Source organism: Salvelinus namaycush, chromosome 25 (genome assembly GCF_016432855.1).
Source record: "Salvelinus namaycush isolate Seneca chromosome 25, SaNama_1.0, whole genome shotgun sequence".
NCBI lineage: Eukaryota > Metazoa > Chordata > Actinopteri > Salmoniformes > Salmonidae > Salvelinus > Salvelinus namaycush.
In genome coordinates, this window is record NC_052331.1 from 35,760,895 (window position 1) to 35,786,355 (window position 25,461).

General features: G+C 44.6%; 2 protein-coding genes across 2 annotated transcripts in view; one reads left to right on the plus strand and one right to left on the minus strand.

The window, feature by feature from the left end:
- Positions 1-3,550: 3,550 nt before the first annotated feature.
- Positions 3,551-14,483, plus strand: txndc12 (thioredoxin domain containing 12 (endoplasmic reticulum)). The gene is made up of 7 exons (XM_038964375.1): positions 3,551-3,717; positions 8,957-9,017; positions 9,247-9,299; positions 9,387-9,460; positions 12,041-12,110; positions 13,183-13,266; positions 13,482-14,483. Exons 1-7 carry the CDS (start codon positions 3,621-3,623, stop codon positions 13,556-13,558), a joined length of 516 nt encoding a protein of 171 aa, XP_038820303.1. The 5' UTR covers positions 3,551-3,620; the 3' UTR covers positions 13,559-14,483.
- Positions 14,484-16,573: 2,090 nt separating this feature from the next.
- The window catches only part of LOC120020675 (PDZ domain-containing protein GIPC1-like), a 151,861-nt gene continuing 142,973 nt past the window's right edge, over positions 16,574-25,461 (minus strand). The window contains exons 3-6 of the mRNA XM_038964376.1: positions 19,497-19,677; positions 18,106-18,218; positions 17,906-17,987; positions 16,574-17,384 (exon numbers count right to left, since the gene is read on the minus strand). Coding sequence (XP_038820304.1) covers positions 17,233-17,384; positions 17,906-17,987; positions 18,106-18,218; positions 19,497-19,677 — 528 coding nt within the window. The 3' untranslated portion in view covers positions 16,574-17,232. The remainder of the gene's footprint in view (positions 17,385-17,905; positions 17,988-18,105; positions 18,219-19,496; positions 19,678-25,461) is intronic.

Consider the following 25,461-nt stretch of genomic DNA (forward strand, 5'->3'; position numbering starts at 1 on the left):
CAGCCTCCACTCTTCTGGGAAGGCTTTCCACTAGATGTTGGAACATTGTTGCTGGGGACTTGCTTCCATTCAGCCACAAGAGCATTAGTGAGGTCAGGCACTGATGTTGGGTGATTAGGCCTGGCTCGCAGTCAGCGTCCCAATTCATCCCAAAGGTGTTCAATAGGGTTGAGGCCAGGGCTTTGTGCAGGCCAGTCAAGTTCTTCCACGCCGATCTCGACAAACCATTTCTGTATGGACCTCGCTTTGTGCATGGGGGCAGTGTCATGCTAAAACAGGAAAGGGCATTCCCCAAACTGTTGCCACAAAGTTGGAAGCACAGAATCATCTACAATGTCATTGTATGCTGTAGCGTTAAGATTTCCCTTCACTGGAACTAAGAGGACTAGCCCGAACCATGATACACAGGCTGTATCATAACCGGCCGTGATTGGGAGTCCCATAGGGCGGCGCACAATTGGCCCAGCGTCGTCCGGGTTTGGTTTGCCTAGTTAAATAAAGGTTAAAAAAAAACACACAAAAAACACCCCACCCCATTATTCCTCCTCCACCAAACTTTACAGTTGGCACTATGCATTGGGACAGGTAGCGTTCTCCTGTCATCTGCCAAACCCAGATTTGTCCATCGGACTGACAGAAGTTGAAGCGTGAATCAGAGGTTTACACCACTTACAGACACTTACAGACATTTGGCATTGCGCATGGTGATCTTAGGCTTGTGTGTGGCTGCTCGGCAATGGAAACCCATTTCATGAAGCTCCTGACGAACAGTTATTGTGCTGACGTTGCTTCCAGAGGCACTTTGGAACTCTGTAGTGAGTGTGGAAACCGAGGACAGACAATTTTTACGTGCTACGAACTTCAGCACTCGGTCCCGTTCTGTGAACTTGTGTGGCTTACCACTTCGTGGCTGAGCCGTTGTTGCTCCTAGACATTTCCACTTCACAATAACAACAATAATAATAATGCAGTCGATCGGGACAGCTCGAGCAGGGCAGAAATTTGATGAACTGACTTGTTGGAAAGGTGGCATCCTATGACGGTGCCACGTTGAAAGTCACTGAGCTCTTCAGTAAGATACAGTGCCTTTAGAAATTATTCACACCCCTTGGCTTTTTCCACATTTAGTTGTGTTACAGCCTGAATTTAAAATGGATTAAATTGCGATTGTTTTGTCACTGGCCTCTACACACAATACCACATAATGTCAAAGTGGAATCATATTTTTTTTTACGTTTAAAAATGATAAAAAATGAAAAGCTGAAATGTCTTGAGTCAATAAGTATTCAACCCTTTTTTATTGCAAGCTTAAATACGTTCATGAGTAAAAATGTGCTTAAAAAACACAACTTTTTTTTTTTTTGCTTATTCAACCACAAAGACCAATGTTTTCCAATGCCTCGCAGAAAAAGGGCACCTATATTGGTAGATCTTTTTTTTTTTTAACTAGGCAAGTCAGTTAAGAACATGTTCTTATTTACAATGACGGAAACCGCTCAAGGATTTCGCCATGAGGCCAAGGGTGACTTTAAAACAGCTACAGAGTTTAATGGCTGTGACGGGAGAAAAATGAGGATGGATCAACAACATTGTAGTTACTCCACAATACTAACCTAAATGATAGAGTGAAAAGAAGGAAGCCTGTACAGTCCAAAACATGCATCCTTTTTGCAACAAGGCACTAAAGTAATACTGCAAATAATGTGGCAAAGCAATTCACCTTTTTGTCCTGAGTACAACTCTCCATATTTTCAAGCATAGGGATGGCTGTGTCATGTTATGGGTATGCTTGTAATCGTTAAGGACTGGGGAGTTTTTCAGGATAAAAAGAAAAGGAATGGAGCTAAGCACAGGCAAAATCCTATCGAAAGACCTGCCTCAGTCTGCCTTCCACCTGACACTGGGAGATGAATTCACCTTTCAGCAGGACAATAACCTAAAACACAAGGCCAAATCTACACTAGTTGCTTCCCAAGAAGACAATGAATGTTCCTGAGTTGCCTAGTTACAGTTTTGACTTAAACCTACTTGAAAATCTATGGCAAGACTTGAAAATGGTTGTCTAGTAATGATCAACAACCAATTTGATAGAGCTTGAAGGATTAAAAAAAAAAAATTATGGGCAAATGTTGCACAATCCAGGTGTGGAAAGCTCTTAGAGACTTACCCAGAAAGACAAAGGTGCTTCAACAAAGTATTGACTCAGAGCTGTGAATGCCCCTCCCTACCTTTCGGGGAATGTTCAAACCCTACACCCCAACCCGAGCACTCCGTTCTGCCACCTCAGGTTTCTTGGTCCTCCCACCCCGAACAGGAAGGCAGCTCCAGCTCAGCCCCAGTCCAAACTGTTCTCTGTTCTAGCATTCCAATGGCGGAACCAGCTTCCCCCTGAAGCTAGGACAGCAGAGTCCCTGCCCATCTTCTGAAAACATCTTTAAACCCTACTTCTTCAAATAGAATCTTAGAGTTTTAATGACTCCAACCTAAGTGTATGTAAACTTCCGACTTCAACTGTAAATCGCTCTGGAGTGTCTGCTAAGTGACTAAAATGTAAAAATGTAAACATAAATAGGTATTTAAATGAGATGTTTCTGTATTTTATTTCCAATAAATTAGCTAAAATTTCTAAAAACATGTTTTCACTTTGCCATTCAAATCAAATCAAATGTTATTTGTCACATGCGCTGAATACAACAAGTGTAGACCTTACCGTGAAATGCTTACTTACAAGCCCTTAACCAACAATGCAGTTTTAAGAAAATATTTACTAAATAAACTAAAGAAGAAGAAGAAAAAGTAACACAATAAAATAACAACAATGAGACTATATATAGGGGGTACAGGTGAGTCGAGGTAATTTGTACATGTAGGTAGGGGTAAAGTGACTATGCATAGATAGGTAACAGCGAGAATCAGCAGTGTAAAAACAAGGGGGGGGGGGTCAATGTAAATTGCCCGGGTGGCCATTTTATTAATTGTTCAGCAGTTTTATGGCTTGGGGGTAGAAGCTGTTAAGGAGCCTTTTGGACCTAGACTTGGCACTCGCTCCGGTACCGCTTCCCGTGAGGTAGCAGAGAGAACAGTTTATGATGTGACTGGTGACTGGAGTCTTTGACAATTTTTTGGGCCTGAACATTGTCGGTTATTGTGTGTAGATGGGTGAGGAAAAAAATCTATTGAATCCGTTTTGAATTTAGACTATAACACAAACATTTTTGGACTAAGACAAGGGGTATGAATACTTTCCGAAGGCACTGTAGACTGTACAAAGAAGAAACGAGGACTTGTATTTTGAAGTTCGAACCGCCCCCCTTCAACTCACTTTTTCCTGTTCGTCACTAGTTAACACAGCCACAAAGTAATAAACCCGCCTATTTTGTATGTTTTTTACACAGTTTTACAATTAAAATGATATTTTAAACCTAACCCTAACAACCAAACGGTTGACTTTATATCCAACCCTAACCTTAAATGCAAAAATGCAACAACAAAAAAAGAAGCTAATTTAGACTTTGTGGCTATCTGGTGGAAACCCTTTTCCTATCCAAACGAAGATCACTTCCGGTGTATTTCACCGTGTGCTTTAGTTTGTTGGAAGAAAGGCCGACACAGCTACAAATATGCAGTCCCCTCTTGTGAATATCGCTTTGTTGTCGTCTTATGTTTTATTTTCTCTGACTCATATTCAGAAGGTTGCAGCTGAGGCGAATTCGAGAGGTAAGAGTCAAATGTAGCTTCGGTGGGAGCTTTGAAAACTAGCTAGCTAACGTTATTTTAGCAATCATCAGGTCATGCTAACAAGATTCTTGCTTGCTAGCTGTTTGAGGGTCGTCACTAGTTACCACATCCACAAAGTCATACTTATGTCTAAACTCCGCTTATTTTGAACATGTATCTTACTAAAATCTAATTTTGAACCTAACCTTAACCACACTGCTAACCGTATGCCAAATTCTATCTTAAATTAAGACCAAAAAGCGAATTTTTGTTTTCAGGAATTTTGACGATATAGCCACTGACTTTGTGGCTGTGGTAAATAGTAACAACCCAGTTTGAGTTATCTAACTTTTAAAGCATTATCAGCTTTGTGTTGCCGACGACACAATTTCTGGCCCGTAGGCTACCTGTATATTGCAAACAAACCTCACCCATGTCTCATTGGGTGTGGTAATCTGATTAATCATGCTGTAGTAATACACATTTTATTTTGGATTACATTGTTATTGGGTTTAAAGCTTCAAGAACGGCATTTCACTGTACTTGTACACGTGACTTTGAAAATTGAAACAATTAATTGGTATACAGCCTAATGCCTGCAAAATCTTAAATGAAATGTTTCTTACTAGCCAGAATGTTGAATAAAATTACATACAAATTTACTCTACCAGTTGTCTGTACTGTTTGTCCTTCAGCTGCTCGAAATGTTACACAAAATATCCACAGGACTGTATTGTTTACCTTTTAGAGAGCTGGTAGGGAGGTACTGTATATGGTTCGGTTAGTCATCTCGGTGAAGTTCGTTTTTATATAGAATATTCTCTCATCAATAGCTATTGAACCAAGCATGACAATGAAAATGTTATATTTGGAATCAGGGGAGGATATTAAAAAATAAGTTTTGAGCAGTTGGACACACCGCAAAGACAACCAGTAGAGTACGTTTTTAAATGTAATTTTATTAAACAGAATGGCTTGTAATGAACATATACACTATTTTACTTTCAGGCTGTATACATCAATTCATTGGTTATTACAGCCTGGTTAATCAGACTATATGTGGCTAGCCCAATGTACTAAAGGAGGTTAACGTTACTAAAGGAGGCTAACGTTACTCCTTATAGTCCAAGGACCTTACCTGTTGCGTTTCGAGGTAAATTTGCTTTGGAAGCCAAATCAGTTCATTTTTTAACGTGAATAGATTCTTAATTACGGTACAGCTCTAAAAACATAAAGCCCTCTACTTTTTCATTATCACATCAAAATAATTTCACAAATGCTAAATATACACTGTTTTTAATCCGTTTTTTTAATACAGTAATTTTTCAGTGACAACACGTTTGTGGTGTCAGTCTTCCGTTTACACACAGGTGTTAGGAGACGAACATGGCTTATTAACACAAGTAGTCCACTCTGTCTTCAATCTGTTGATATGGCAGTGTGTGGGGAACCTTAACCCTATTTGACTTGGCAAGTCAGTTAAGAACAAATTCTTATTTACAATGACGGCCTACCCCGGCCAAACCCAGACGACGCTGGGCCAATTGTGCGATGCCCTATGTATGGGACTCACAACCACCCATGATTGGGATACAGCTTGGAATCAAACCAGGGTCTGTAGTGACACCTCTAGCACTGAGATTTATTTTGTATCTTTATTTAACTAGGCAAGTCAGTGAAGAACAAATTCTTATTTTCAATGACAGCCTAGGAACAGTGGGTTAACTGCCTTGTTCAGGGGCAGAACGACAGATTTGTACCTTGTCAGCTCGGGGATTCGATCTTGCAACCTTTCGGTTACTAGTCCAACGCTCTAACCACTAGGCTACGCTGCAGTGCCTTAGACCGCTGTGCCACTAGGGAGGCCCCCCCCCCCCGGTTTGACTTGGCAGTGTGACTCACATTTTAACACTGAACCAAAAATATAAATGCAACAATTTACATTTACATTTTTAGTCATTTAGCAGACGCTCTTATCCAGAGCGACTTACAGTAGAGTGCATACATTTTATTACATTTTACATACTGAGACAAGGACATCCCTGCCGGCCAAACCCTCCCTAACCCGGACGACGCTAGGCCAATTGTGCGTCGCCCCACGGACCTCCCGGTTGCGGCCGGGAGCCTGGGCGCGAACCCAGAGACTCTGGTGGCGCAGCTAGCACTGCGATGCAGTGCCCTAGACCACTGCGCCACCCGGGAGGCTCTCACGGTACATATTTTAATTTATCATTCATGCCATGTTACCTGGCTAGTCTCTTAACAGGATAGCCTTCTAAAAAAGGCACTTTTAATTGTGTTTTCAAAATGAAAACCTTCTCAACGAGGCTACTAACATGCATTGTAATCTCTAATGTGTGTGTGTGTCCTCGGATCAGGAGTGGGAGCTGGCTCTAACGTGTGTGTCTGTCCTCGGATCAGGAGTGGGAGCTGGCTCTAACGTGTGTGTCTGTCCTCGGATCAGGAGTGGGAGCTGGCTCTAACGTGTGTGTCCTTGATTATTATTATTTGACCCTGCTGGTCATCTATGAACATTTGAACATCTTGGCCATGTTCTGTTATAATCTTCACCCGGCACAGCCATAAGATTACTGGCCACCCCTCATAGCCTGGTTCCTCTCTAGGTTTCTTCCTAGGTTCTGGCCTTTCTAGGGAGTTTTTCCTAGCCACCGTGCTTCTACACCTGCATTGCTTGCTGTTTGGGGTTTTAGGCTGGGTTTCTGTACAGCACTTTGAGATATCAGCTGATGTAAGAAGGGCTTTATAAATAAATCTTATTTGGATCAGGGTCTTCATCTCCTGGCATACACCACCTCTTCTCTTTCTCTCCTGCCATCTGCCTCATGCCTCTCTGCTGTCATCTGCCTCATGCCTCTCTCCTGTCATCTGCCTCTCTCCTGTCATCTTCCTCATGCCTCTCTCATGCCTCTCTCCTGCCATCTGCCTCATGCCTCTCTCCTGCCGTCTGCCTCATGCCTCTCTCCTGTCATCTGCCTCATGCCTCTCTCCAGCCATCTGCCTCATGCCTCTCTCCAGCCATCTGCCTCATGCCTCTCTCCTGCCATCTGCCTCATGCCTCTCTCCTGTCATCTGCCTCATGCCTCTCTCCTGTCATCTGCCTCATGCCTCTCTCCTGTCATCTGCCTCATGCCTCTCTCCTGTCATCTGCCTCATGCCTCTCTCCAGCCATCTGCCTCATGCCTCTCTCCAGCCATCTGCCTCATGCCTCTCTCCAGCCATCTGCCTCATGCCTCTCTCCTGTCATCTGCCTCATGCCTCTCTCCTGTCATCTGCCTCATGCCTCTCTCCTGTCATCTGCCTCATGCCTCTCTCCAGCCATCTGCCTCATGCCTCTCTCCAGCCATCTGCCTCATGCCTCTCTCCAGCCATCTGCCTCATGCCTCTCCACAGCCATCTGCCTCATGCCTCTCTCCAGCCATCTGCCTCATGCCTCTCTCCAGCCATCTGCCTCATGCCTCTCTCCAGCCATCTGCCTCATGCCTCTCTCCAGCCATCTGTCTCATGCCTCTCTCCAGCCATCTGTCTCATGCCTCTCTCCAGCCATCTGCCTCATGCCTCTCTCCAGCCATCTGCCTCATGCCTCTCTCCAGCCATCTGCCTCATGCCTCTCTCCAGCCATCTGCCTCATGCCTCTCCAGCCATCTGCCTCATGCCTCTCCAGCCATCTGCCTCATGCCTCTCTCCTGTGCCTGTGCCTCATAGTTCCCCTGTGAACCTTAACCCTATTTGACTTGGCAAGTCAGTTAGGAACAAATTCTTATTTACAATGACGGCCTACCCCGGCCAAACCCAGACGACGCTGGGCCAATTGTGCGATGCCCTATGTATGGGACTCACAACCACCCATGATTGGGATACAGCTTGGAATCAAACCAGGGTCTGTAGTGACACCTCTAGCACTGAGATTTATTTTGTATCTTTATTTAACTAGGCAAGTCAGTGAAGAACAAATTCTTATTTTCAATGACAGCCTAGGAACACACACACACGTTAGAGCTAATATTTGACATATATATGCAGCTTTTTAAAGGACTAAAGACCTGTCTGCTTCGTGTTTTTATTTTTTTGTCGTGGAAAATATTCTCACTACATGACCAAAAGTATGTGGACACTTTGTTCGGCAAACATCTCATTCCAAAATCATAGGTGTTAATATGGAGTTGGTCCCCCTCCCCTTTGCTGCTGTAACAGCCTCCACTCTTCTGGGAAGGCTTTCCACTAGATGTTGGAACATTGCTGCTGTAACAGCTTCCACTCTTCTGGGAAGGCTTTCCACTAGATGTTGGAACATTGCTGCTGTAACAGCCTCCACTCTTCTGGGAAGGCTTTCCACTAGATGTTGGAACATTGCTGCTATAACAGCCTCCACTCTTCTGGGAAGGCTTTCCACTAGATGTTGGAACATTGCTGCTATAACAGCCTCCACTCTTCTGGGAAGGCTTTCCACTAGATGTTGGAACATTGCTGCTATAACAGCCTCCACTCTTCTGGGAAGGCTTTCCACTAGATGTTGGAACATTGCTGCTATAACAGCCTCCACTCTTCTGGGAAGGCTTTCCACTAGATGTTGGAACATTGCTGCTATAACAGCCTCCACTCTTCTGGGAAGGCTTTCCACTAGATGTTGGAACATTGCTGCTATAACAGCCTCCACTCTTCTGGAAGGCTTTCCACTAGGATGTTGGAACATTGCTGCTATAACAGCCTCTCTTCTGGGAAGGCTTTCCACTAGATGTTGGAACATTGCTGCTATAACAGCCTCCACTCTTCTGGGAAGGCTTTCCACTAGATGTTGGAACATTGCTGCTATAACAGCCTCCACTCTTCTGGGAAGGCTTTCCACTAGATGTTGGGACATTGCTGCGGGGTCTTGGCTTCCATTCAGCCACAAGAGCATTAGGGATGTCAGGCACTCTCTAATTTCACCATGCAGCTATATAGACAAAGTAGAATTTTAAATGGAAACTTTATCTGAGACCTAGTTAGTTTGTCTACAATATTCATAGTACACAAGCCACCCTGCAGTCATATTATCAACATAGTAAAATCAAGTTACTGGGGAACAAAGCGTGTAAGATTCACTGTGTTCAGTTCCCAGCAATGATCCTCTCATCTCTTTCAGCGAAGACAAAAGACCCACCCATTGTCCTCGTTAACCAGTTACGTAAACAGCCCCGACGCAATAACTTGACACTATCGAATGTGATTCTCCTCCCAGGGTTCGGAGACGGCATCCATTGGAGGAGTCTGGACGATGGGAAGAAGGAGGCAGAGGCCAGGTAAGGATATGCAACTCCTGATATAAACACTTCTCTGGAAGAGTTCATGAGGTTGTATTCACTTGGAACTAAATGGAAGCAAACTCGTTTTGAGTATAAAGTTTACAGTGCGGGTAAAATGTTTTGCCCCGACTAATGCATATATCTTGCAAGATGGATGTCAATTGTACGGAACCGTTGGTGGAAGTTTGTGTCCTTTTTAAACACGGTGACTTTATCCTCTTCACAGTGGACTACCACTGATGGTTATCATCCACAAGACATGGTGTGGAGCCTGCAAAGGTAAAGACCTTCCTCTTTTATAATAACCTGATTTTACATTTACCTTGCACAATGAAGCCATCATCACGTTCAGTTTTCTGCCTCCAGCTCTGAAGCCCAAGTTCGCCGAGTCCAAGGAGATCTCTGAGCTGGCGCACAACTTTGTCATGGTCAACCTGGAGGTGAGGATAACGGACTGTGTAACAAAAATAAAAAAATACCCATCAAACTCTGTCAGTTTAAGCTAGAGAGAGGTTTTTTTTGTTGCATGGGCTGCGTCTCAATTCGCCTAACGCCTTCCTGCGTTGAAAGGTGGCAGAGTTAAGAGCCGTGTTTGTCAGATCACGAGACACCCCCCCCCCAAAAAATAAATCTGTCTTCTCACCAAAGTATGTAGCATCTGAACGGTATGACCACTCTATGGAAAGGGGAGACTCTCGCGAACACCATGTTGTTCTCTGTTTTGCTCTACGATCCCCACGGTAACCCATATAAACAAATGGAAGTATGAAGGTAGTATTGTGCCAACAAAAATGAGGGGTTAAATATGTGTCCCCAAAAAATATATGTATTTCCTGAGCTTTCGTGTATCTCCTAGATATACAGGACAGACACTTCAAAACCTTATTCCTTACGATACATTTTTGTGACTGTCTTTTTCCCCCCATTTATTAATGTTATTCAGTGTGTTTCTATGGGCTAAAGGCCAAATACAATATTTTCTACCTAAAGGGGTCCGAAAATTACATTGTGTTATAAAGTAACCACATATAATACAGTGTATTCGGAAAGTATTTTGACCCCTTGACTTTTTTCAAATTTGTTACTTTAAAGCCTTAATCTGAAATGTATTAAATTATTATTTTTCCTCTTGAATCTACACACAATATCCCAATGACAAAGCCAAAACAGCTTTTTTTAGAAACGTTTGCAAATGTATAAAAAAATAAACATACCTTATTTACATAAGTATTCAGACCCTTTGCTATGAAACTCGAAATTGAGCTCAGGTGCATCCTGTTTCCATTGATCATCCTTGAGATGTTTCTACAACTTGATTGGAGTCCACCTGTGGTAAATTCAATTGATTGGACATGATTTGGAAAGGCACACACCTGTCTATATAAGGTCCCACAGTTGACAGTGCATGTCAGAGCAAAAACCAAGCCATAAGGTTGAAGGAATTGTCCGTAGAGCTCAGACAGGATTGTGTCAAGGCACAGATCTGGGGAAGGGTACCAAAACATTTCTGCAGCATTGAAGGTCCAAGAACACAGTGGCCTCCATCATTCTTAAATGGAAGAAGTGTGGAACCACTAAGACTCTTCCTAGAGCTGGCCGACCGGCCAAACTGAGCAATCGGGGGAGAAGGGCCTTGGTCAGGGAGGTGACTAAGAACCCGATGGTCACTCTGACAGAGCTCCAGAGTTCCTCTGTGGAGATGGGAGAACCTTCCAGAAGGACAACCATCTCTGCAGCACTCCACCAATCAGGCCTTTATGGTAACGGCCTGATGGAAGCCACTCCTCAGTAAAAGGCACATGACAGCCCGCTTCGAGTTTGCCAAAAGGCACCTAAAGGACTCTGACCATGAGAAACAAGATTCTCTGCTCTGATGAAAAAGATTCAACTCTTTTGCCTGAATGCCAAACGTCACGTCTAGAGGAAACCATGGTGGTGGTGGCAGCATCATGCTGTGGGGATATTTTTCAGCAGCAGGGACTGGGAGACTAGTCAGCATTGAGGGAAAGATGAACAGAACAAAGTACAGAGAGATCCTTGATGAAAACCTGCTCCAGAGCGCTCAGGACCTCAGACTGGGGCGAAGGTTCACCTTCCTACAGGACAACGACCCTAAGCACACAGCCAAGACAACGCAGGAGTGGCTTCGGGACAAGTCTCTGAATGTCCTAGAATGTCCCAGCCAGAGCCCGGACTTGAACTCCATCTAACATCTCTGGAGAGACCTGAAAATAGCTGTGCAGAGACGTTCCCCATCCAACCTCAGAGCTTAAGAGGATCTGCAGAGAAGAATGGGAGAAACTCCCCAAATACAGGTGTGCCAAGCTTGTAGCATCATACCCAAGAAGACTTGAGGCTGTAATCGCTGCCAAAGGTGCTTCAACAAAGTACTGAGTAAAGGGTCTGAATACTTATATAAATGTGATATTTCAGGCCTCCCGAGTGGCGCAGCGGTCTAAGGCAGTGCTTGAGGCATCACTACAGGTCCGGGTTCGATCCCGGACTGTGTCGCAGCCGGCCGTGACCGGGAGACCCATGAGGCACATCATTGGCCCAGCATCGTCCGGTTTGGCCAGCCTGGATGTCCTTGTCGCGCTCTAGCGACTCCTGTGGTGGGCCGGGCGCAATGCACGCTGACACGGTCGCCAGTTGTACAGTGTTTCCTCCGACACATTGGTGTGGCTGGCTTCCGGGTTAAGAGAGCAGTGTGTCGAGAAGCAGTGCGGCTTGGCAGGGTCGTGTTTCGGAGGACGCATGGCTGTCGACCTTCGCCTATCCCGAGTCCGTACGGGAGTTGCACCGAAGGGACAAGACTGTAACTACCAATTTGGATATCATGAAAAAGTGGGAAAAATATATTTTCATGGGGTATTGTGTGTAGATTGAGAGGGGGAAAAAACTGCTTTATCCATTTTAGAATAAGGCTGTAACGTAACAATGTGGGTATAGTCTGAATACACTGTAGTACAGGTCCCTATGTCACTACTTATATGAATTAATACTAAATGTTATGTTCTCAGGATGAGGAGGAGCCTAAAGATGAGGCATACAGTCCTGATGGTGGATATATCCCCAGGATACTGTTCCTAGGTAAGAACCCCTACAGTCCTGGTGGTGGAGACATCCCCAGGATACTGTTGCTAGGTAAGAACCCCTACAGTCCTGGTGGTGGAGACATCCCCAGGATACTGTTGCTAGGTAAGAACCCCTACAGTCCTGGTGGTGGAGACATCCCCAGGATACTGTTGCTAGGTAAGAACCCCTACAGTCCTGATGGTGGAGACATCCCCAGGATACTGTTGCTAGGTAAGAACCCCTACAGTCCTGATGGTGGAGACATCCCCAGGATACTGTTGCTAGGTAGGAACCCTACCCCTACAGTCCTGATGGTGGAGACATCCCCAGGATACTATTGCTAGGTAAGAACCCTAACCCCTACAGTCCTGATGGTGGAGACATCCCCAGGATACTGTTGCTAGGTAAGAACCCTAACCCCTACAGTCCTGGTGGTGGAGACATCCCCAGGATACTGTTGCTAGGTAAGAACCCCTACAGTCCTGATGGTGGAGACATCCCCAGGATACTGTTGCTAGGTAAGAACCCTAACCCCTACAGTCCTGATGGTGGAGACATCTCCAGGAGACTGTTGCTAGGTAAGAACCCTAACCCCTACAGTCCTGATGGTGGAGACATCTCCAGGAGACTGTTGCTAGGTAAGAACCCTACCCCTACAGTCCTGATGGTGGAGACATCCCCAGGATACTGTTGCTAGGTAAGAACCCTACCCCTACAGTCCTGATGGTGGAGACATCCCCAGGATACTGTTGCTAGGTAAGAACCCCTACAGTCCTGATGGTGGAGACATCCCCAGGATACTGTTGCTAGGTAAGAACCCCTACAGTCCTGGTGGTGGAGACATCCCCAGGATACTGTTGCTAGGTAAGAACCCCTACAGTCCTGGTGGTGGAGACATCCCCAGGATACTGTTGCTAGGTAAGAACCCTAACCCCTACAGTCCTGATGGTGGAGACATCCCCAGGATACTGTTGCTAGGTCTCTACATATATTATTCTGTGAGAGCTAACTAAAACGGTAGTTTTTTTTTCATTCTTAATTGTCTGTGCTCCCAACCGCTGTCTCTACGTTCCTTTCTACCCCATAGACCCCAGTGGTAAAGTCCACCCTGAGATCACCAACAAAAACGGAAACCCCAACTACAAGTTTTTTTACAGCAACGCAGACCAAGGTGAGAATCCCATATTGTAGGTTCATATGATGATGATGATGGTTGAATCATTGCAGTTCCTTGCTTAGGTCAATCTTCTGACTGCTCCTTTTCCCCCCTGTGTGTGTGTGTGTGTGTGTGTGTGTGTGTGTGTGTGTGTGTGTGTGTGTGTGTGTGTGTGTGTGTGTGTGTGTGTGTGTGTGTGTGTGTGTGTGTGTGTGTGTGTGTGTCTGTAGTTGTGTCTGCTATGAAACAAGCTCAGGAGAAGTTGACAGGAGATGCCTTCAGGACCCACATTGAAGACGAGCTGTAAAGGTGGTAGGATCGGTGGGGAGAGAGAGAAGGCTGCAGGGTTTCTTCTCCACTACCCTTCGAACATGAAGTGTCCACTCGGTCCCTTCACTATCACATGCTTACTGCACTCTGAAGGCTAGTAGGGGCACATTTCAGGGCTCTCTTTCCAACAGTGTGTATCCAGTTTCTCTCCTCACCCTTAACCTGTTGAAAGGTACTGTCCAGAAACCAACTATTCTTGTTTGTTTTACATTTGTTCCAGTACCTCCACAATCCTCTAGTTGTATCAACTGTATAGTACTCTAGAGAGTGTGAATGAATGGGAGTCCCATCTTGGTCAACCAGAAGCAAACCGTCTTGACACACAGGTGCTGAAGTTTAGTTTCTTCTCCATGTAACTTGTTTTTTAAATCGTAAACTTCTGATGTAATCGATCCACGTATCGACATGTAATTCGAGGTTGAATTACAGGCCGTAATAACAACTCTGTAGAAGTTGATCAACAGAACAGCCTGGACCCATAAACCCTCCTGTATTTAAAAAAACACACACACTTTTACACACAAGACTTCAGACGGTAAGAGTTCTCTTTCCAACGTTAACGTGTTTCCAACGTTTCATTTTTGAAACGCTCCGTCAATGTATACAAAGGGGCCTTGAATTCCATCTCCTTTTTTTCCATGGTGGGGGGGGGGGGGATTTCTTTTAAAATCAGTATATCAATAAAATGTTGAATCCAGTCATTTTTATCTGGGGCAAAATGTTCAATTGCTAAAAAATGATTTTGTTTCGTGTGGACCACCCCCAAGCGGCTCATAATTCTGACGAGACCAAACTGCTTTCTGTGAAGAATAGAAGGGACACGAGATAAGTCTTGTCATGCTGTATTTTCTTTTTTACATGTATGTACACAGCCAAGTGTTAATAAAGTTTGTTGTGTGGAAGCTAATGTAGTATTTGTCTGCGCCAATATGACGACTTCAATGCTCGTGCAAGTCGCTCTGGATAAGGACGTGTGGGGAAATGACTAAATTTAGCAAACGCTTTTATCCAACGCGACTTTGGTCGCTATTCAATCTGAATCGTGACCTAGAAACAAAAGGTGGTTTCCGACGTCGCCTTTACATTTCTATCTCGCCGTAACGCTTAACAAGCACTTCGCTACACTCGCATTAACATCTGCTAACCATGTGTATGTGACAAATAAAACATTTGATTTGATACGGCCTTAGTCATGCACTGACTGGGTATTCGGCCACGTACAGAAAATAATATGTACATGTATCTGACTTCTCAGTAGTTAATGAATAATACAAACACTCAGCTAGAGAATAGTACATTTATTTTTTTGTCTAACAGTGATCCCTTAAAGTATTTCCATAAAACACTGAAGCTGTGTTCAGTAGTAAACCTCTCTAAAACAACTCGATACACATACTACAGTAAGAATTAATTACTGTGTCAATTCAATCTACTAGTTTCTTTCGACAGTGTCAGACATTATGAATTGCAATTGGCCACAAGTCAAAACCTTTTCAAGATTTCTGTCGAATTCCAATCGTCGGTCTTGAGATTTTATAAAACATTTTCCAGCTTAAAATAAATGAAAGTTTATTTGAACAAATAAATAAACAAAAATAAGTATTTATCTATTATAAGATAATTATATACTAAGCAGCCTGTACAACAAAAAAATGCCACAAAGAGTGAAGGAATGTTAGCTGGAAAGTGGACCCTCCATAGCTAGATTAAAAACCAAACTATTGATTTGACTTCTCTTTAGGCTCTAAATAAAACAGTCGTCTGTGAGGCGTTGGAACATATGAAGACCGCACAGCATCTGTTTCTGATGGGGGATCTGATGGGGTTTAAAACTCCACAGCGACATTTGAAAACACAATATAAAAAGCCACGATTAACAGTAGTATGTGATCATTAGTACATTACAATTCACACCAGTTATTAGAAGTAGTGTTTCAGACATCAGAGGTGCATACCCTTTGTAACCCGTGGAAAAGGACAAGTAGTGCACTATAAAGGGAATAGGGTTCCAAGTAGTGCACTATAAAGGAAATAGGGTGCCATGTAGTGCACTATAAAGGGAATAGGGTTCCATGTAGTGCACTATAAAGGGAATAGGGTTCCATGTAGTGCACTATAAAGGGAATAGGGTTCCAAGTAGTGCACTATAAAGGAAATAGGGTGCCATGTAGTGCACTATAAAGGGAATAGGGTTCCATGTAGTGCACTATAAAGGGAATAGGGTTCCATGTAGTGCACTATAAAGGGAATAGGGTGCCAAGTAGTGCACTATAAAGGGAATAGGGTGCCAAGTAGTGCACTATAAAGGGAATAGGGTGCCATGTAGTGCACTATAAAGGGAATAGGGTGCCAAGTAGTGCACTATAAAGGGAATAGGGTTCCATGTAGTGCACTATAAAGGGAATAGGGTTCCATGTAGTGCACTATAAAGGGAATAGGGTGCCAAGTAGTGCACTATAAAGGGAATAGGGTTCCATGTAGTGCACTATAAAGGGAATAGGGTGCCAAGTAGTGCACTATAAAGGGAATAGGGTTCCATGTAGTGCACTATAAAGGGAATAGGGTTCCATGTAGTGCACTATAAAGGGAATAGGGTGCCATGTAGTGCACTATAAAGGGAATAGGGTTCCATGTAGTGCACTATAAAGGGAATAGGGTTCCATGTAGTGCACTATAAAGGGAATAGGGTGCCAAGTAGTGCACTATAAAGGGAATAGGGTTCCATGTAGTGCACTATAAAGGGAATAGGGTTCCATGTAGTGCACTATAAAGGGAATAGGGTGCCAAGTAGTGCACTATAAAGGGAATAGGGTTCCATGTAGTGCACTATAAAGGGAATAGGGTGCCATGTAGTGCACTATAAAGGGAATAGGGTGCCATGTAGTGCACTATAAAGGGAATAGGGTTCCATGTAGTGCACTATAAAGGGAATAGGGTTCCATGTAGTGCACTATAAAGGGAATAGGGTTCCATGTAGTGCACTATAAAGGGAATAGGGTTCCATGTAGTGCACTATAAAGGGAATAGGGTGCCAAGTAGTGCACTATAAAGGGAATAGGGTTCCATGTAGTGCACTATACAGGGAATAGTGTTTACATTTGGGATGTATTCCAGAGAAATAGGTTGAGTGGGACATGACTGATCAATAAGTGATTCTGTCTTCGAGGGTGTATATAATAATAACAATAACAACAACAATAGAGGAATAAAATTATAATATTATGTAGATACTTTGACTCCTTTAAGTATCGATTTTTTTCATTTTCAAAGGTAGTGTTAGCTAGCGCTAGTCGGATGTACCTGCGCAAAAAAAATTCTGGTATTTTCCATCCTATAGTTTGTTCTACATCTTTTTTACATAGTGACTTATTTTAAAACTAATTTCCTCATTCTCTAGCTTGTCCTTCTGCAGCAGACATTTAGTGAGCAATATGTTCGGAAACATCAAATTGAGAATAAAATCACAGAATCGCAATACATATCGTTGTGTCGTTGCGTGATGTCCCTGGTGATTCCCACCCCTACAAAACCCACCCCTCTTTCTCTACTGGCTGATATTTGTCCACTGGAGCAGGGGTTGGTAGCCTGGTCCCAGATGTGTTTGTGCTGTCTTGGACCAGGCTAGGTGATCTGGGTAATCAGTTAAAAACATTAAAGACGTCCCTGTTTGGCATCTCCAATGGCGCCCCAGACGTCGAACACAAACTCGTCAGGGAAGGCGAAGTCTCCGAGAGCCTCGTCCAGAGCCATGGCAAACTCATCAGGGTTCTTCTTGTCCCGACCCACCTCTACCATGGTCGCCGCTAGAGAGGGGGGGGGGGGGGGGGGGCGGAGAGAGGAGAGGAGGGGGGGGGAGGGGAGAGAGGAGAGGAGAGGGGGGGGGAGAGGAGAGAGGAGAGGAGGGGGGGAACGGAGAGAGGAGTTGTCACAGATTAGAACAACTGCCTTCATGACCAATGTAACAGTGTAGCTTCCGCCCCAACCTGGGCTCGAACCAGGGACCCTCCGCACACATCAACAACTGACACCCACGAAGCATCGTTACCCATCGCGCCACAAAAGCCGCGGCCCTTGCAGAGCAAAGGGGAACACTACTAATAGGTTTCAGAGCAAGTGACGTAACTGATTGAAACGCTATTAGCGCGCACCACCGCTAACTAGCTAGCCATTTCACACCGGTTACACCGACACGTTTCTGTTTAGAGTAAACAAATGTGTATTGTGATCGTTTTCCCGGTTTTCTAGACATTAACGTAAGTTGAGATATGCCTACGCTGCTTCTGAAATCCAATCCAACTGGATTTAAAAAGGGTTGTCTACTCACCCAGTTCTGTATCTCTGATACCCATGTAACTCTCCAGCAAGTCATCCACCTTCTTCACCGCTTTCTCCTCAAACTCTGTCGGCTGGAAAGGAGAAACAGTGTTAGTACCAGAGAGAGGACGTTCCCCCCCCCCCCCCCCCCCCCCCCCCCCCCCACTGACCTTCTCTTAGCGACAGCGGGATCCAGAGGTAGCCACTCACCATTTCCTCGACGGTAGCAGGTCCTTTGGCACGCAGTCTCAGAGTCCCTCTCCCTGTCCCCAACTTATTGTCACTGGCCGGCTTGACTCCCTTCGACCTCGGCTCCAGCATCTCTGTTCAGAATAAAACGCTTCAGATCAACGCATCGAATCACTAAACATCTTGTTGGGCTAGAATAAAAGCCTGCACACCCTACACAGTTGAAGACCCCTCTACCCGAGGTCCATGCCCTCACCAACGACCAACTACTACAGTCCATCATTTGTATTTTATTTGTTATTTAATCTTTATTTAACTAGGCAAGTCAGTTAAGAACAAATACTTATTTACAATGACGTCCTACCAGGGAACGGTGGGTTAAACTGCCTTGTTCAGGGGCAGAACGACAGATTTTTACCTTGTCGGCTCGGGGATTCGATCTAGCAACCTTTCGGTTACTGGACCAACGCTCTAACCACTAGGCCACCTGCCTCTAACCACTAGGCTACCTGCCACCTCTACACTCTAACCGCTAGGTTACCTGCCTCTAACCACTAGGCCACCTGCCTCTAACCACTAGGCTACCCTGCCTCTAACCACTAGGCTACCCTGCCTCTAACCACTAGGCTACCTGCCGCCTCTACACTCTAACCACTAGGCTACCTGCCACTTCTACACTCTAACCACTAGGCTACCTGCCGCCTCTACACTCTAACCACTAGGCTACCTGCCACTTCTACACTCTAACCACTAGGCTACCCTGCCTCTAACCACTAGGCTACCCTGCCTCTAACCACTAGGCTACCCTGCCTCTAACCACTAGGCTACCTGCCACCTCTACACTCTAACCACTAGGCTACCTGCCACCTCTACACTCTAACCACTAGGCTACCTGCCGCCTCTACACTCTAACCACTAGGCTACCTGCCGCCTCTACACTCTAACCACTAGGCTACCTGCCGCCTCTACACTCTAACCACTAGGCTACCTGCCGCCTCTACACTCTAACCACTAGGTTACCTGCCGCCTCTACACTCTAACCACTAGGTTACCTGCCTCTAACCACTAGGTTACCTGCCGCCTCTACACTCTAACCACTAGGCTACCTGCCTCTAACCACTAGGCTACCTGCCGCCTCTACACTCTAACCACTAGGTTACCTGCCTCTAACCACTAGGTTACCTGCTGCCTCTACACTCTAACCACTAGGCTACCTGCCTCTAACCACTAGGTTACCTGCCGCCTCTACACTCTAACCACTAGGCTACCTGCCTCTAACCACTAGGCTACCTGCCGCCTCTACACTCTAACCACTAGGTTACCTGCCACCTCTACACTCTAACCACTAGGCTACCTGCCGCCAATGTAGCTTAAATCTCTAGAAAAGTTACTGAACATCCCCTGTCACTCACCGAAGGCCTTCATGGGCTCCACCAGTTTGAGGGTGAACTTCTGCTCCTTCGGCAGCTCCTTCAGCATGCGAGCCACCTCGTAGTGACGTGTTCCCACTATGTTCTTCCCGTTGATGCACTCTATGTGGTCTCCAACAGAGATCACCTTCACATTGTCCACCACACTGCCCTCCTTGATACGCTGTTGGGGGGACCGGGTGAGGGAGGGGGGTGAGGAGAGAGAGAGAGGTCATCTGCCTTTGGCCTAAAGAGCAGGAACCTGGACTTCACCAAAGAAATCAGAAATACAGTCATTGCTATTCTACAAGAAACATGGTGTAGAGGAGATGGACCCACTGGTTGCCCTCTAGGTTACAGAGAGCTGGTAGTCCCATCCACCACACTACCAGGTGTGAAACAGGGAAGAGACTATAAAGCAGAGAGAGTTATGCTAATTTTGTATAAAGCAGACATAACCCACTATTCAATTCATCAAAACAGGAGCATTTTACATTTGGTTAGAAATAAAGAAGGATATAATCTCAACAGAGAAAAATGTCCTCCTGTGTGCTTCCTATATCCCCCTATAGGATCCCCATACTTTAATGAAGACAGCTTCTCCATCCTGGATGCTACCTATATCCCCCTATAGGATCCCCATACTTTAATGAAGACAGCTTCTCCATCCTGGATGCTACCTATATCCCCCTATAGGATCCCCATACTTTAATGAAGACAGCTTCTCCATCCTGGAGGGGAAATCAATCATTTCCAGGCACAGGGACATGTACTAGTCTGTGGTGACCTAAATGCCAGAACTGGACAAGAACCTGACACCCTCAGCACACAGGGGGACAAACACCTACCTGGAGGTGACAGCATTCCCTCCCCCACAGCCTGGATTCAAACCAGGGACTGTAGTGACATCACTTGCACTGAGATGCAGTGCCTTAGACCGCTGCGCCAGCTCTGTCGGACACTGGGTATGTACATAGTCAACGGTGGGCTTCGAGGTAACTCCTACGGTAGGTACACCTATAGCTCATCTCTTGGCAGTAGTACTGTAGACTACTTTATCACTGACCTCAACCCAGAGTCTCTCAGAGCGTTCAGTCAGCCCACTGACACCCCTATCAGACCACAGCAAAATCACAGTCTACATGGAACAGAGCAATACTCAACCATGAGTTATCAAAGCCTGAAAAAAACGACACGCTATTAAAAAACAACATCCAATCCCTCCTAGAGAACTTCCTGGACAAAATGTTTCCCTGCAATAGTGAAGGTGTAAACTTAGCAGAAGGAAGCCTGAACACTATATTTGACCTAACATTGCTAACATATTATAGCAGAAAACTTAAGAAAATGAACAACAATGACAAATGTTTTGATGAAGAATGTAAAAACTAAAGAAATAAATTGAGAAACCTGTCCAACCAAAAACATAGAGACCCAGAAAACCTGAGTCTACTCCTTCACTATGGTGAATCACTAAAACAATACAGAAATACACTACGGAAAAAGAAGGAACAGCACGTCAGAAATCACCTCAATGTAACTGAAGAATCCATAGAATCTAACCACTTCTGGGAATATGGGAAAACACTAAACGAACAACAACACAAAGAGTTATCTATTCAAAATGGAGATGTATGGGTAAACCACTTCTCCAATCTATTTGGCTCTATAACAAAGAACAAACAGCAAAAACATATACATGATCAAATATAAATCTTAGAATCAACTATTAAAGACTACCAGAACCCACTGGATTCTCCAATTACGTTGAATGAACTACAGGACAAAATACAAACCCTCCAACCCAAAAAGGTATGTGGTCCTAATAGTATCCTAAACCAGGCTGTAATGTAACAAAATGTGGGAAAAGTCAAGGGGTCTGAATACTTTCCCAATGCACTGTGTGTTTGTGTGTGTATGTTTGTGTGCACACACACACACACACACACAAATTAATTGGCAAAGGCAGTCTGCCTCACCCTGAAATTAAATGTTTGCTGATGATCTGGTTCTTCTGTCCCCAACTAAGGAGGGCCTACAGCAGCACCTAGATCTTCTGCACAGATTCTGCCAGACCTGGGTCCTGACAGACCTGGGCCCTGACAGACCTGGGGCCCTGACAGTAAATCTCAGTAAGACAAAAATAATGGTGTTCCAAAAAAGGTCCAGTTGCCAGGACAACAAATACAAAGTCTATCTAGATACAGTTTCCCTAGAGCACCCTAATAATTATACCTACCTCGGCATCAATACCACAGGTAACTTCCACAAGGCTGATCTGAGACACAATGGAATGAGGGCTTTCTATTTTAAATCAGTTCTAGAATCCATTCCCCTTCATGGTTGTGAGGTCTGGAGTCCACTCACCAACCAAGAATTCACTCAAATGGGACAAACACCCAATTGAGACTCTGCATGCAGAATTCTGCCAAAATATCCTTCATGTACAACGCAAAACCCCAAAACAGTGCACGCAGAGAAGAATTAGGACTATACCCTCTAATTATCAAAATGCCAGAAAAGAGCTGTTAAATTCTATAACCACCTAAAAAGGAAAGCGATGTCCACACATTCCACCACAAAGCCCTCACCTACAGAGAGATGAACCTGTACAGATTAAATGAGCATAGCCTTGCTATTGAGAGAGGCCAACATCGGCAGACCTGGCTCTTGAGAAGAGAAAGGCTGCCCACAGAAATGAGCTGGAAACTGAGCTGCACTTCCTAACCTCCTGCCAAAGGTATGACCATATTAGAGACACGTATTTCCCACAGATCTTAAAAACATTTTTAAAAAGTCTAACATTGATAAACTCCAATATCTGTGAGGTGAAATACCGCAATGTGCATCACAGCAGCAAGATTTGAAAACAGGGCAACCGGTGGAGCACAAACATTGTAAATACCACCAATATTTATCTGTTTATTTATTATCCCCCACTATTCCTACTACAACTATTTCCATATTGCCAAAACACAGTACACGGTAGATAACATGACATGTGAAACATCTTTATCCTTTGTGAGTGTTATTATCACTGTTAATGTGTTCATGTTTAGTTGTTTCTTCCCACTTTTGTTTTGTTTATTTCAGTTGCTTCGGCAACATAAAACATACAGTATGTTTCCCATGCTAATAAAGCCCAATTAAATAGAGCGTATGTTGACATTATCACAAGTCTTTGATTTCGGACAAAAAAATGGCGTTACCATAATCAGTGAATCAATTGTCCGAACCATAATCAGTGAACCATAAACTGTGAATCAATTGTCTAACCATAATCAGTGAATCATAATCGTTGAATCAATTGTCTAACCATAATCAGTGAATCAATTGTCTAACCATAATCAGTGAACCATAATCAGTGAATCAATTGTCCGAACCATAATCAGTGAACCATAAAATGTGAATCAATTGTCTAACCATAATCAGTGAATCAATTGTCTAACCATAATCTGTGAACCATGATCAGTGAATCAATTGTCTAACCATAATCAGTGAACCATAAACAGTGAATCAATTGTCTAACCATAATCTGTGAACCATGATCAGTGAATCAATTGTCTAACCATAATCAGTGAACCATAAACAGTGAATCAATTGTCGAACCATAATCTGTGAACCATAAACAGTGAATCAATTGTCTAACCATAATCTGTGAACCATGATCAGTGAATCAATTGTCTAACCATAATCAGTGAACCATAAACAGTGAATCAATTGTCTAACCATAATCAGTTCCAACAAATGAATTGTTTTAAGAACTTGGTATAATTGATCTTTTATTCCTACAGGAGATTAAAGATCTATAGGACAGGTCTCTAAAAACATCAAGAAATAGCGGGCAACAAGTTTCTATAGAGGACAAGCTGAAAGGCTTCAAAGAGTTGAAATAAAGAAAATATATGTGCAGATTTACCTCCTAATTTAGGATAATCTGCACTGTCCTGGACGGGTTTTGGTTCTGTGTGAATATGATCCACTTAATACAGGCTGACTCTGTTAAGGAATGAGAGGGAGGAGGTTCACTGAACTAGTACGGTCCCTCCCAAATGTTTATGACCGACCAGGTCCCTTCAGAACCACAACCAGAATCAGCTTTATGACCGACCAGGTCCCTTCAGAACCACAATCAGAATCAGCTTTATGACCGACCAGGTCCCTTCAGAACCACAATCAGCTTTATGACCAACCAGGTCCCTTCAGAACCACAATCAGAATCAGCTTTATGACCGACCAGGTCCCTTCAGAACCACAATCAGCTTTATGACCGACCAGGTCCCTTCAGAACCACAATCAGCTTTATGACCAACCAGGTCCCTTCAGAACCACAATCAGCTTTATGACCGACCAGGTCCCTTCAGAACCACAATCAGAATCAGCTTTATGACCGACCAGGTCCCTTCAGAACCACAATCAGAATCAGCTTTATGACCGACCAGGTCCCTTCAGAACCACAATCAGCTTTATGACCAACCAGGTCCCTTCAGAACCACAATCAGCTTTATGACCGACCAGGTCCCTTCAGAACCACAATCAGAATCAGCTTTATGACCGACCAGGTCCCTTCAGAACCACAATCAGAATCAGCTTTATGACCGACCAGGTCCCTTCAGAACCACAATCAGCTTTATGACCAACCAGGTCCCTTCAGAACCACAATCAGAATCAGCTTTATGACCGACCAGGTCCCTTCAAAACCACAATCAGCTTTATGACCGACCAGGTCCCTTCAGAACCACAATCAGCTTTATGACCGACCAGGTCCCTTCAGAACCACAAGCAGCTTTATGACCGACCAGGTCCCTTCAGAACCACAAATCAGCTTTATGACCAACCAGGTCCCTTCAGAACCACAATCAGCTTTATGACCGACCAGGTCCCTTCAGAACCACAATCAGCTTTATGACCGACCAGGTCCCTTCAGAACCACAATCAGCTTTATGACCAACCAGGTCCCTTCAGAACCACAATCAGCTTTATGACCGACCAGGTCCTTTCAGAACCACAATCAGCTTTATGACCAACCAGGTCCCTTCAGAACCACAATCAGCTTTATGACCGACCAGGTCCCTTCAGAACCACAATCAGCTTTATGACCGACCAGGTCCCTTCAGAACCACAATCAGCTTTCTGACCAACCAGGTCCCTTCAGAACCACAATCAGCTTTATGACCGACCAGGTCCCTTCAGAACCACAATCAGAATCAGCTTTATGACCGACCAGGTCCCTTCAGAACCACAATCAGCTTTATGACCGACCAGGTCCCTTCAGAACCACAATCAGCTTTATGACCGACCAGGTCCCTTCAGAACCACAATCAGCTTTATGACCGACCAGGTCCCTTCAGAACCACAATCAGCTTTATGACCGACCAGGTCCCTTCAGAACCACAATCAGAATCAGCTTTATGACCGACCAGGTCCCTTCAGAACCACAATCAGCTTTATGACCGACCAGGTCCCTTCAGAACCACAATCAGCTTTATGACCGACCAGGTCCCTTCAAAACCACAATCAGCTTTATGACCGACCAGGTCCCTTCAGAACCACAATCAGCTTTATGACCGACCAGGTCCCTTCAGAACCACAATCAGCTTTATGACCAACCAGGTCCCTTCAGAACCACAATCAGCTTTATGACCGACCAGGTCCCTTCAGAACCACAATCAGCTTTATGACCGACCAGGTCCCTTCAGAACCACAATCAGCTTTATGACCAACCAGGTCCCTTCAGAACCACAACCAGCTTTATGACCGACCAGGTCCCTTCAGAACCACAATCAGCTTTATGACCGACCAGGTCCCTTCAGAACCACAATCAGCTTTATGACCGACCAGGTCCCTTCAGAACCACAATCACAATCAGCTTTATGACCGACCAGGTCCCTTCAGAACCACAACCACAATCAGCTTTATGACCGACCAGGTCCCTTCAGAACCACAATCAGCTTTATGACCGACCAGG

Bases quoted from the DNA above. Each gene is read 5' to 3' on its own strand.
- txndc12 (XM_038964375.1), top strand. From the start codon at position 3,621: ATGCAGTCCCCTCTTGTGAATATCGCTTTGTTGTCGTCTTATGTTTTA. The intron at 3,718-8,956 runs GTAAGAGTCAAA...TTCTCCTCCCAG, and splicing joins AGCTGAGGCGAATTCGAGAG to GGTTCGGAGACGGCATCCAT. The intron at 9,461-12,040 runs GTGAGGATAACG...TTATGTTCTCAG, and splicing joins TTGTCATGGTCAACCTGGAG to GATGAGGAGGAGCCTAAAGA.